Source organism: Diadema antillarum, unplaced genomic scaffold (genome assembly GCF_040938485.1).
Source record: "Diadema antillarum isolate AM-2024a unplaced genomic scaffold, OU_Dant_1.0 seq00001046_RagTag, whole genome shotgun sequence".
NCBI lineage: Eukaryota > Metazoa > Echinodermata > Echinoidea > Diadematoida > Diadematidae > Diadema > Diadema antillarum.
Window position 1 is genome coordinate 462,985 of NW_027271877.1, and position 13,353 is coordinate 476,337.

General features: G+C 39.7%; 1 protein-coding gene across 2 annotated transcripts in view; it reads right to left on the reverse strand.

The window, feature by feature from the left end:
* The window catches only part of LOC139743087 (uncharacterized), a 41,651-nt gene that overhangs the window by 2,311 nt on the left and 25,987 nt on the right, over positions 1–13,353 (reverse strand). The window contains exon 1 of one of the 2 annotated variants that reach the window (XM_071653596.1): positions 8,250–8,329. The exons of the other annotated variant lie outside the window; for it this stretch is intronic. Within the exon in view, the coding sequence (XP_071509697.1) occupies positions 8,250–8,276 (27 nt within the window). The 5' untranslated portion in view covers positions 8,277–8,329. Of the gene's footprint in view, positions 1–8,249; positions 8,330–13,353 lie in introns of those variants that run through there. 2 annotated transcript variants of the gene reach the window in all.

Sequence of the window (13,353 nt, forward strand, 5' to 3'; positions counted from 1 at the left end):
AAGTTCAGTCAATACCAAACAACAAGACAAGGATTTTTTTTTTGAACTCATCGTGTAAACGCGAAAAACATTGAAAGAGAGGGGCAGAGATTGAACGGTGACAGAGACAAACAGCTAGGCAGAGATAGATAGATAGATGAGCAAGTCTGTAACCTCCTGGAAGGAAAACAAAGAACGAGCACCCGCGAAGAGATGCCTTCAAACAAAATTCTCGCACGAAGAATCAAATCCTCTTCCAAGTCGTTCAAAAACACATGCCTTGACAGTCTTCCCTTCCAAATCTTTCGTATTCTCTTCGAGGAGAATCAGCGCTGTGGAAACAAAGAGTTCGTCACCGCTGCCTACACTTCAGCCCTCCGGTCTTGCACTCTCGTACTGTCACTAGAAACGTCAGAGTTTCCTTGTGAATGGTCAATGAGAATTCTGCCTTACATTGCTCGTCCTGTTGTTTTTGGTTGATTTTTTTTTTTTGGGGGGGGAGCATGTGTATTACATTTTCCCCTTCAAATTGTTGTTTTCAGAACCATTAGTATCATTCGTAGCGGTGAATAACAATAAAAGAAAGATAGAAAGAAAGAAAGAGAAGAAAAAAGAAGTATCGTGAACGTTCACATTAACTGTAGAATTGTTGTGGTTATATTGTTCGTTTTATTGTTGTTGTTTTGTACTGATTAAAATAGTCTGGGTCAAGTAATGATACATGGCTGAACTATTGTTTACTACCACGCAAGCCCTGCATACATATCTAATTATCATTTGCGCAGTTCCATGTAGATGGATTCAGAACGAACCAGTGAACAAACAAACAAAGACAATAATTTGAAGCTCTACTTCCGTGTACCTCATATACAAATGTATACGTGACCAGTTTGTTACTCTTGACACCAGGAAATAGGTAGATGACAACTATAACAGTTGTATTAACTGGAATCCCGTAAATCGCACGTGCAAGGTTATAATAATAGTAAAAAAAAGTGTTTTCGATATCCGCTCTATCATACGTCTGACGTTAGCCTATTTATACAAATAGCGAGGCTGGTGTCTTTGATTTAAAAAGACAAAAGAAAATTCATTTATCTTTGAAGAAATCCTATATGTATCTACACGTATAAACACACGAACCCCCGCTTCGTGAAAACATCGCGAGGAGTGATTTTTATAATGCATTAAGTTAAGCCCTTTGCCCATCCAATACACGTATAAGAATTTGATTCTGATACATTGTTTTCATGTGCAAGAAACAACAATGATATGTACAGAAATTCCTGCCGAGGACCCTGCAGTGCATGCATGAAATCACTGTTAGAAATACGTCTCACAAACATTGCTTTTGAAGAAAATATTTTTAAAAAGTGTTGTATAATTTCATATTCGACCTGGTAGAATGGGGTCACCCCACGATTCCGACACCACGAGTTATACAACCCACGAGTTCGGCATTGGAAAAAAAGTCAATGAATCGTACACACATGAGTTCCACACTTGGTGAAAACAGCCCATGAGTTCGACATTATAACATGGGGCTTTTCGTGTCAATCTCATTGACCTTGTTTGTTTCATAGTGTCGAATTCATGGACTGTATGACTCGTGGGCTGTATAACTCGTGGGCTGTGTGACTCGTAGACTGTATGATTCGTGGATGTCGAACTCGTGACGTGCACAGCGACCCTACAGTAAAAGTTCCATGTCAACGAAACTATATGCAAGGATATGAATTTGTGCTAAAACTATATTCTTGAGGGACTTCTGTTCCATGCATGTACAGACAGTCAGAAGTGAAGAACAAGACACAGTTCAGAAGTTCATAAGGGAAGTTTTCCTCAAAAATCCTTGGCTGTATTTACACAACGCGGTATTTTCCCATGTATATATTTGCTGTATACCACGAGCATAATGATATGGAGAATTTTGACGTCTGTTTCTCCGTGGATGACTGAACCCGCAACTCGACTGAAGTCACGCTTTGATAGTAGAAATTCTTGCAGAACTTTTATTTGGAGACTCGACTAATCTACGATTCTGATACAGCGGCTGATTAAACACAAATCCAATTCCAAAGGGATATTCCAATAGACAGTAGAAAGGAATTTGTTTGCAAACACATTATAGGGAAAGAGAGAAAGAGGGGGGGGGGGGGGTCGGGAGAGAGGACCGACTGCATTCAAGAAGAAAGCTCTGACTGTGAACTTTCGTGGTCCACCACCCTCGTTTGCCTTCCGCATATTTCTTCCCTGAGGTGTCAATAGCGTTCATCAGTCGTACAAATTTGAGGATTAGATTAAACCAAAATGTATTTCACGTCGCGCTCGATTTATGCCTTTGTGATGTGTATAAGTGCGGCTGTGGTTGGCATATACATCTGGTGTACATGCGTCATTTCTATTTAAAAAAAAAATCGACAGACGAAATGTTATAGTCGCCATTTCAAGCACAATCGCAGAGATGCATCCACAATCTGTACAACATATAGCAATGAATGCTTTAAAGCTTTATTCTGATGATTGCAGACAAAAAGACTCCCGATTTTTCTTTCACGTATAATCAACTGCACCTGACTACGCCTCAAGAGGTTTAAACCGCAGTATATCCTCCTTCTTTCGTGCATAAACACACAATAATTATCATGAATTCAACGGTATATTGAGAATTATGGTATGTTCTATCAAGGTGTGTGATACATCCTTGGTTCTATGTTACTGCGGCCTACGCTCCCACAGACATTGTCACTATTTCATTCACAGGGTATACTGGTCTGCTTAAAGAGAACAAATCACGCCACCCCCACCTCAAACAAAATGAAAAGGAAAAAAAAAGAATAAGCACAAGATGTTGACGAACAGAACAACCAATCCATCGATTTCAAATGTCACTAGGAAGGTCGAACAAGGCATCATCAGTGGAAGTGAGACAGACATTGCAGGAAGCTGGGAATGTCTTTCGACCATTAAGGTTTAGCCTCTCTAAGCTCAGGAAAGAGGATGGTAAAAAGAGAAAGAAAGAAAATAAGTTATTGGGAGGGAGTAACCGAATGTGCCAACCGAGAATGTGCAACAACATTAACCCTCACAGAGCTACTGTACTTTTTTGACACTGTGCGGAGCATTCAGCTTTTATAATTCGAGAATACAATATGATGATAACATGAATACATTGTCGTATTTATGTACGGTGGCTATACATCAGCGTTGCCACTGATCTATGCAGAGGACCCTGTCATTGATATATGCATTGAAAGTATCGTTAATTGTCCAGTAACCATTGATAAACTTGGGTCCGGACAATGTGAAAGCATTTATAGTCCAAAAGTGAAAACACTGGGAGGGACTCAGAACCCAGGTCACTCTGTTTATCCCTTTGCGTATACTTTGAGTGCCAAAATAATGTCACACAAAATCATATAGCGTTGTACACACCGTCAATAGTCTCTGGCATCGAAAGGGCTAAAATCCGGAGTCTTATCAACTTGTATACACTATGGTGCCCTATTAGAAGTTAAGGTTTGTATATCTGACAGTCAAAGAATATGGCGTCCCGACCACCCCTTCCCTCTCGTGAATACATGTCCATAACAGTATAACTTCAAAATACCCCCCAGGATTACGTTCAGTCAATTAAAGAATCAGGAACATCCGTCGTTCCCATATAGAATAATATAGGACAATGACAATGGACTGCACAAAATGGCCCGCACGACATCCTATTCAAGTTCCCGTGCCCAGGGTACATACTATCCCATTTTTATGTGTTTTGTCTTCTTTTTATGCATTATGGTATGGCCGTGGGTGTGCAGTGATTATGATGACGACAGTCAGCTCTTTTGTACACAGCGTTCCATAGATTATGACTTTTGTGAGGAACGGAAGATGCCATTATCCCATCGCATGGCAGATGAGATACAGGTTTTTCGTTAATGGGAAGAATGCTACTATTGTGTCCTCCTCACAGATGCGATTCACTGCTTCAGACATTGAGCGATAAGTTGTTACATTTGTCCTCTTTTTCGATCAGTATGACAGACATCCATTCCTTTTAGCGGAAGTTATCATAGAATAAATATACATTGTAACGAATACATTCGTAGATGATATTATGTCTGGGAAAATGTCAGAGTGTCTGAGAGGGCGCGTTACCTCTCTCCTAGCAAATCACTAATCACGTGATTGATTGTTGGATGGCTTGGTGGGGTGGGATCTCGACACGCACAGTATTGGTGGAGATGAGAATTGGGCTTTTAACTTTTTGTGAGATACCAAGAAAACACTTATGATATAGTACAGAGCATACCATTTTAAGAGGAATTCAAAGTTTATTTGATGAAAGTCGGGTTTGGAATGACTGAAACATCCAAAAACAAAGTAAAACAAAGCGATCGTAACTAAGTGTGGGTCCTACACTTTATCGGAATCGCTTTTTTTTTAAATAATATCTCAGCCATTTCAAAACCAATTTTCGTCAAATAAACATTGAATTCCTCATAGAATTACATGTTCTCTCATATTTCATAAGAGGCTTCTCATTATCTCACCAAAAAAAAAAATGTTAGAAACCCGAAATTAGGTCTCAACCAAAACTATACGATCCCTTTTAGTCTACTGCATGCATGGCGCACGGATGAGTCGGATCACCTAACATTTTGTGTACAAGCAGAATACAGTTGGCAGTGACAGAATGAAATGAATAGAGACAAAAGACTCACGCGGTGAATCATCATATCTTGAGCTTTGTTTAAATCAAAATACGAGCTTTACGGTGCTGTAAATTGATTCATATCTTAATGAGACGGGAGAGAGTTGCTGGTGCCTTTTAAGCATGCAAATAAAGTGTTGTGAACCTATTATTTGCCCAAGGTAACCTCTTCATTGTTAGCACTTCTCTCTTGGAGGACTTTTCCATTATAATTACCCCCTGCTGAAGTGCCAATACCCATTTAAACACCTAGGACCGTAGGTCAAGAGAAATATTATGGTTATAAACTTTGTCCTATAAGGATAAAACGACCTGGACATAATTCGTCGTGGACATGTTAACATCTACAATTTTTTGATTAAAACTGCAGGATTTTTCACAGCGCCGCGGCGCTCCGAACTCACACGCCCAAAAGTGCCATTGCCTGTGATTCCAATTGTGAATGAATTGCACTATTGCACATTTACAGACATTTCAGAGGATGAACAAATCCAGAACAAAGAAGAGGGAATCAGCTAAACGCAATGCGAGAAACAGCTTGATCCGATTTGCTCTATAAAGAAAGTCCCATTACGCAGACTACAGTGAGTGTTTAGGCTTTTCGTCCACTTTTCGGTCACGAAGATTTCATGATTCAAATTGCACTCATCGATCGAGTAGGGCACTTACGTAATGTCCGTTGCTCGACAATTGGTTTTGTCGAACTTCTTCCGTATAACCTCCTACTGTGCCCCTCATCCCCACCCCCATAATTCTATTTCTGCTCCTGAAGATGCCACGTGTAATGTTGTTCTACGGAGGAATGTCGAGATGTGACGAAAACAGATATCAAACGGATTAATCGTGTTTGAACATTGCCCAATTATCTCGATTATCGGTCGGCAAACAGCACAGGACTCTGCAACACGTCTCCTTCCGCAGTTTGATTACAGACACACAACGCAAGGTGCACTCAAAGATTTCAACAAATACAGTATACAATAATTTCTGCTTAACCAAAGTCCATTTTGTCATATCTCATTTACCAGTCTCACAGCGATAACAAAAGGACGGTGCTCAAACAACAATTCAGTATTGTTAAGAGCTGTTCGGCCCTTGAAGTGCAAATAACACTCAACTTCTGCTCTGCTTGGGGATTTCCCTTTAGTCCCACATTCGTACAATCTGTGTTGTATGTTTAACACCATGATGACAGGGATTTGCGAGAAGAGACAATATAATTCCCCACCTTGCTAATCACACCGTCATGGTATCATTGAAATGTTCCGATACCCCAGCAACTGTTGGCGTAAAGGAACATCAAAACACTTTAACCTTTCAGAAGAGGAAGAAGAAGAAAACACAGAACAAAATATGCCACAAATTTACGCGAGGCAATTACATAGGTGGTATGTAGTGACTGATCACTCGAATCATTAATGGTCTTGTTTCCATCCTGGGGACCATGCCTTTATCATCATGTCAGTGACGTGAAGGTACCCAATCACACGCCTTGGTCAAGAAGGACAAAGAGGGTGAAAAATATTCTATCCAGGGGTGTGCGCCTCCACGAACCGAAAATCCCATGTTTCAGAGTTTAGGAGATTATTCAACATACGACATTGTGTTTATACATGTACTGGCCGTCGTCTCTGGTATAGAGCATCCTGCGTGACAAAACATGTTGGCATTCTCATGTGCGCCAGTGACTGATATGGTATAATAAACTTTATGAGATATCACATTGATATGATTGCATGTCAACACGTTTGTTACACCTAAAACGTGATATTCATAGTTCCTCTCCCTTCTGGAATGATGCCGCCTGCACATGATATCGAGATCGCACATTGGAGTTTTTTCCCCTTTTGTATAGGAATACTTTCTTTCCCTGTAATAATACGTATTTATCTCCTACGCGTCAAAGGAGGACCCCATCGTCTTATGCAGCAGATAAATGGGTTCTCATGGTCAGTCAGGATTACGTTGGGTGGTAATAATGGCGAACGTACTTTGTGAAAGGTTGCGCATATACTCTGGCAACACCATCATTACTCTTCTTGACCCGTTTTTGCAAACTATAATAAAAAAACAGAAATGAAACAAAATATACTATAGTACCCAGAGTAGAGACCTCGGAGCACAACTTCACATGACCTACACTGGGCTGGAAACAAACCGATAAACGTTTGTACATGGTGCCAACAGTGTATGTGAGCAAATATTGTCAGACAAAACCCGCAATCAAAATGAATAAACATGCATTAAGTGCGTACTTTATGGCACAAAGTACATAAATTATCTTGTCGTATAAAACGAATAAACATGCATGAAGTGTGTACTTAACGGTGCAAAGTACAAGAATTAAGAATCATCTTGTAGAATATGACTTCGGCAAATGTTGAAATAATATGGCGACGGAAACATTTCCGTCGAACGAATGATCTATTGCATCCGGTGGATCGCAGTCACGCCCAATGCACGTTCTTGCAATCTGATGCTGAGTCTGTATATCTCATGAATGGTTACGCTAACAATTCCTTTGTGCGTAATCAGTTTGAATTCTCGAGGGTACTTTGTTTAGATATCGTTCGCTATGAAATAATTTGGAGAGAGCATTAGTACATTAAAAAAAATGCTCTGGCGCATGTGTGCAAACACTGCTGATTGTCTTTTCAGGATTGTATGAACATTCGCGTACATCGAGTGCTGTGGAAATCAGCAATCTGTCAAAGTCTCATAAAGATGCAATATTGAATCATATTTTGCCTTGACATGCTTTTCTTCTCAAATCCAGAAAGGCAGGGAAGCGGAATGGAACGGGGGTATCATAAATCGATAAAAACACAAATTGATGGAAATGGAGCCGTCTGCATTGGAAGCGGTTCCAAGTTTGTACAACAATGCGCCTATTTCGTCTTTCTTCGATCCACAGTTGAGAGACCGATCAAAAATACTATACCTCGCTAATCACAGCGAGAATATTTACTATACTCCCTCAGTCTATATCTGCCTATATACCGAACGCCATCACCGCCGCGGCGGCAATTTACTCCATTCACGGCGTCGATCTGTATACCGATGATTTGACTGTCTGCGTGCCAGACCTTGGAACGTGTCGAAGATGGCATATCGAGCCGCCAATGGTTCTTTTCTTTCTTATTTTCTTTTCGCAGAAACATCAAAGGCCTTTCTGAAGAATAACGCCACCTGTGTGCCACAGAGGCCAAACACAGTGGAAAATCAATGCTCTTGACGGCTTTCCTATAGCAAGGCTCCTTGGCTGTGGTCTGATGTGCCAACAAACCTTAGAAATGCGTGATTCGCGAATGTCACCCCACGCTTTGAACGAAGGTTTCATGATACGGTTTTCTTTAAACTTGGCTATTTCACGAGAAAGGGAGACTAATTTCAACTGTTCAAAAAAGGCAAGTCGGAAAATCATTATACACCAAAAGGGCGAGTATGAAATCAATCAACAGACAATGTTTGCTTAGAAAAGTGAACACAGTGTAATCTCATGTAAAAAGCAAGGAAAATGCTACTTACTGCAAGCAAGTCTTTTAAAATGAGTCTTACTTACTTTAATTAGGTTCTGTCCAAGATACATCTGTCTATTCCTTGCTCAACGAGCCACATCGTCCAATGTTCAATTGGTGGAACAAACTGCGTACAGCGACCGATAAAATCCCAAAGTTTACCAAAGTCAGGACAACTTAGTCGATGATGTTTAATACTATCACCTCCAAGTACCAAGGTTGATTACAGAGAAGAAAAGCCATGAATCTCGAGAAAAACGATTGGAGCCTGAAAGCAGATAAGTCGCACGGCGAGAAGACAAAGTCCGCAGGTCCGTGCTTCTCGAGGGAATTCGGCGGAGTGATTCGTGCAACAAAAGAGCCGTCACATTTAAACGAGAGCTCATCCGAGAACGAGAAGAAGAAAGGAAGCGACACGAGTAGAGGTGGAAAAAAAAACACACAACAGGAGATAGAAGAAAAAAAAGCCCACACAAAATCGGTCCACGGTCAAACAATGAAGAGCAAGTCAGCAATCCACCATCCCGTAGCGCCACGCTTCCATGAGTCACAACAAAGCGCAATCCAAATACTTTTCAGTGGTTTTCGTTTTATTGTCGTCTGCGTCAATATCTGTGAGTCTAATGATTGTCCCGCGCTCACCCCCTGCCTGCTTTTCTCTCCCTCTCTCCCTCCCTCTCTCTCTCTCTCTCTCTCTCTCTCTCTCTCTCTCTCACTATCTTTCTCTCAAAGATAGAAGCGCCGATCTTCACAAGTTTTCGCTAACAATTAAAACTCGGGGAAAAGATTTAATCACAAGACTCGCTTAACTTCGAAGGTATTTCGCGCGATATTAACAAAATCCCAGGGGAGATAGCAACAGAGAAAGAAAGATCCACTGCTTGTCTGAAAGAGAGTACACATCCGTCATTTCGCAGGGGTAAGATTTGTATAGCTCCATGATTTTGTCGAAATACCTCGTTGCTCGGCGTTGACTTGATAAGTTTGTTTGCTGTGAAAAGTTCGAACGAACGAGACCAACATACCAAAGTCTAGTGTATTGACTTAGGATGGACTTCGTCAAGCGCGTACGCGTACGAGTCCACACTCATGAAACACGCACACATCATACAAGCACACATACAATTTTGTCCTCGAATGTCTGACCACATAAACATTTAATTATTAATAGTGTACGTTTACGCTCACATATAAATACAGTGTAGTTTTTCTCCTCAGTTAAAAAAAAACCCCACCTAAATATGACGCCACTTTCAAAACCTTTTAATTTGCAAACACCCACCTTGATAACCTATCCATTCGTTTGGATTGCTTGTTGTTTGCTTCTTCACTCGTTTTCTATCTTTGTTTTTCCCCAGCGCTTAGAAATATGATATTAAGCGCTTTATAAATGTTAAGTATTATTGTTATTATTATTATTATACGTCTATAAAGGCCGCGTCCAATAGCAGTGTGGCTATATTGATTTCCAAATTTCTTTGTGATTAAGGCGTGATAGGCCTAAACGTACAAGTTGGAACATTTTTATGGTCTCCATTCTGTAGGATTAACGTAAAGAGTAAGCATGACATGCCTGGATTCAAATCAGTGGCTGAAGTCGCGTTCGAAGTTACAGGTGTATTACCGTTAGTTACATCTAAGTTTGATCGCGCGCAGTGCAATCTTTAATCCGTTGATCTTTATACGATTCATCATGGCGCAACTGCAGTGCATTCAAGCGTTCCGAAACCCAAGTACATTTCACACGACATCATCCCCAGCATAGACAAACTAATATTATGTAAGCGGTTTAAACAAGGATGAGTAATCATTAGTGTGCTATTCCGTCTTGTCAGAGCGGCAGAAAAACACGATGAGTCCAGTCGTATAATTAATCGGATTAATCAGGTAATGGGGGGGGGGGGAGGTTTCAGTTTCCAAAATAACGGGTAACAACTTGACGGATTACGTATGTGGTTAAGAGTTTAACAAAAGTAGAGGCGTTAGTCACTCGCCTTAAAGTGTAAAGAACTCCCAAGGAACTAGAAGTAATGGGTTAGTGTGTTACCCCACCTCTATACCGTGTAGAATCCCCGTGACCCAGAAGTAACGGGGAAGTGTATTACCGCAGTGAGAGGTGTTCCGGTGGTTATGCCCCAAAGAGTCATATTCAGGAGTAAATTTTCGAATGCGATTCGGATTACAGAGCTATATATCTAGATAGATAGATAGATACAGAGTCATTAGATATAGGGGTAACATTAAGATTAATGCAGGTAAGCTTGAGGTAACGATAGGTTAGAGTTGGTGTTAGTGATTTAACGTCGGGGTACTGTTGTCAGGTTATCATTATTATCAGACCACCATGGAAGCCAAAATCGAAATGAGTATCGACAGAAGGGATGCAATGAGGGCTGGTAATTCAAGGGATCGACCCCACCCAATATCTACCAGAACAGAATGACATGTCTTTCAACTCATTAAGACTGAATGTTGTATGAATTAGCGACCATTGTGAACTTGCGAAACATATAAAGCAATCAGGCAAAAGATTGTGTTGTGAGACCCCTATAGGGAATTCCCAACAGATAGGCCTATAACAATGATGCTTAATAATGAATAAAGAGTGATAATAACGTCGATCACATGTAGAAGAACACATTAATTTGATGCAGACGACGCCTGTTCATTAAAGATTACCCCTTTCATAATGATGTTACACATTGAGCATACATTATTATTATCATGCATCAGCGAAACAGAGTGTTATACAATGACCTTGCATACTCGTTGTTTTCGAAGACATCGACGGTAAAAGGCTGAAGTACATGCTGGGGCGGCCTGAAAACTTGGTGATTATATTTACACGAGAATGACTATTACCTTCCGGTCGCTTCAAGTGCAGAATATACATCCGAGATAAGGAGATGAAATTACTTTAAACGTACATAGTTCGAGTTTTATAGTCTCTTTTCTAGACGTCCCTGACTAAAGTTGTTAGACTCGTACACAGCATCATTTGTTTTCTTGTCTTTTTTTTCTCGTCTTTTTTTGCCCAGTATGATTTTGTCGCACGATTTTAAAGGAAAAACATATGGGGATAAACACAATAGTCAATCCGGTGCAAGTAACACGCAGAATGCGAAGAATGTGAAAATAATTTAATATTATTTTGATTTAAATATTTGATCTCATATTGCATCTTGAGACAATATCTCGAGACAATACTCTCATATGGACATTCCTCTGGTTTCATCTATTTATCTATCCTTTTGCGTAAGAAACACGGATGAAGGAAGACATTATTTTGCTGTTAAGTCGGCATCATGCCGTAGTCATTGTTAATTCATCAACTTTTCAAGTTCAAAATCAATATTCCAACCCTTAACGCAACACATCGCTGCAGTTTATTCGTCATTTACACGCGAATCTGGGAAATTAGGGCCCTATTCGGAAGGTTCTCCCAATATGCAAATTTCAGAGAATACATGAGTGGAGAATGACATGACTCCCCGTCCTCCGTGAAAATAAAGTGATTCTAGTCTCTACCACCTGCATTCCAATGCCTGCTGTAGATTTTACTTCTTCTTCTTTTTTTCTTTTTCTTTAAGCCAACCAAAACACCAGGGCAATTCTTGTTCTGATATACTCCGGCCAGCGTACAATCATTCATTGTACGGACCCATTCACAAAGGAGTTCTTTTGTTGTTAACAAATTAAAATAGTAATGATGTTTCGTCACTGAAAGGCCAGACATTAAGGTCCGCGATTGTTCGAATGATCAGACTGAAAAAAGTGTGGGGTATATTTAGATTTTTTTTTCTTTCAACACGAGACTATACTCTCTCCCTCTCTCCCTCCCCCTTCTATCTTTCTAATATAATGACGACGTCTTTTTCAAACATATCTGTATAATATATATATTTTACATGTATGTTTGTGAGTGTGTATGCGTAATATATATATATATATATATATATATATATATATATATATATATATATATATATATGTATATATATATATATATATATATATATATATATATGTATATATATATATATATATATATATATATATATATATATATGTATTATGCACACACAGACATGATTTGAGTAAATGTGTGTTTGCATAATGTTGATATCAAAGCCGCAACACACAAGTCAAAATATCCCAATATCATATTGTGTTGCAGCAAGGTCGTCTGAGCAGCAAAGCTGTTAGACTTTGTTTACTTTTTCGCTGAACCGTTTGGTCTTTAATTGCGCCAGTCCATTCACATAAAAAGCAATTTAGACCAGTTGTCCTCGTCCCAGAATTTGATGTACAATAAAAACCCGCCAAATGAAGTGAACACAAAGTTTCTTTTAATGAGAATGAAAGTAATAGTAAAAATGATAATGATCGAGGCACCGAAATATTGCGTTTGATTCATCCCCATGCATTATTATCTCCTATAGAATTCAAATCAGGGACCTTGTTTACTTCCGAAACCATGCACAATGACACCACATTGCAAAAGCTATAATGTGTGTGTGTGTGTGTGTGTGTGTGTGTGTGTGTGTGTGTGCGTGTGTGTGTGTGTGCAGTAGGACACAGGAGGGGTATAAATACTTTTGTTATTTCTTGTGTCAAATATATTTGGTTATCGTATTACTTTGATCAGTTTAGGATTTTGCGTTTGTATACAAATGCAATGTTATTTCGAAACTGGTTTATTTGATTGGTAATAAAAAAAGACCATAGAAAGCATTTGTGTGTGTGTGTGTGTGTGTGTGTGCTACCTGCTATACAAACGCAAACTGCCTAAGATTAACGCACATCGCGTGACAACATCTCCTCCCTTTCTATCCAAGATATGAACTTAGTAAGTATTCGGCAAAAGACGCGATTTGATGCGCTCAGGAGCTAAACTTTCTTATACTAATCTTCGTTGTTGACAATAGTAAATCGTCTTTCTCCAATCTACCTACAGTTTAGTTTAGCTGGTGACCCATCCAGCATTTGAGCGGCAACGGAAAATAACTTGACTGTTGTTCTTTTCTTTCTTGCTCTTTTCCTTCACATGGACCACCTGAATACGCGCAACTAAGCCGTGATGTTTCCATGGTAATGACGCCGTTCTCCCTATCCGCCGTTATTTACAAACTGCACAGGTGTTATGCA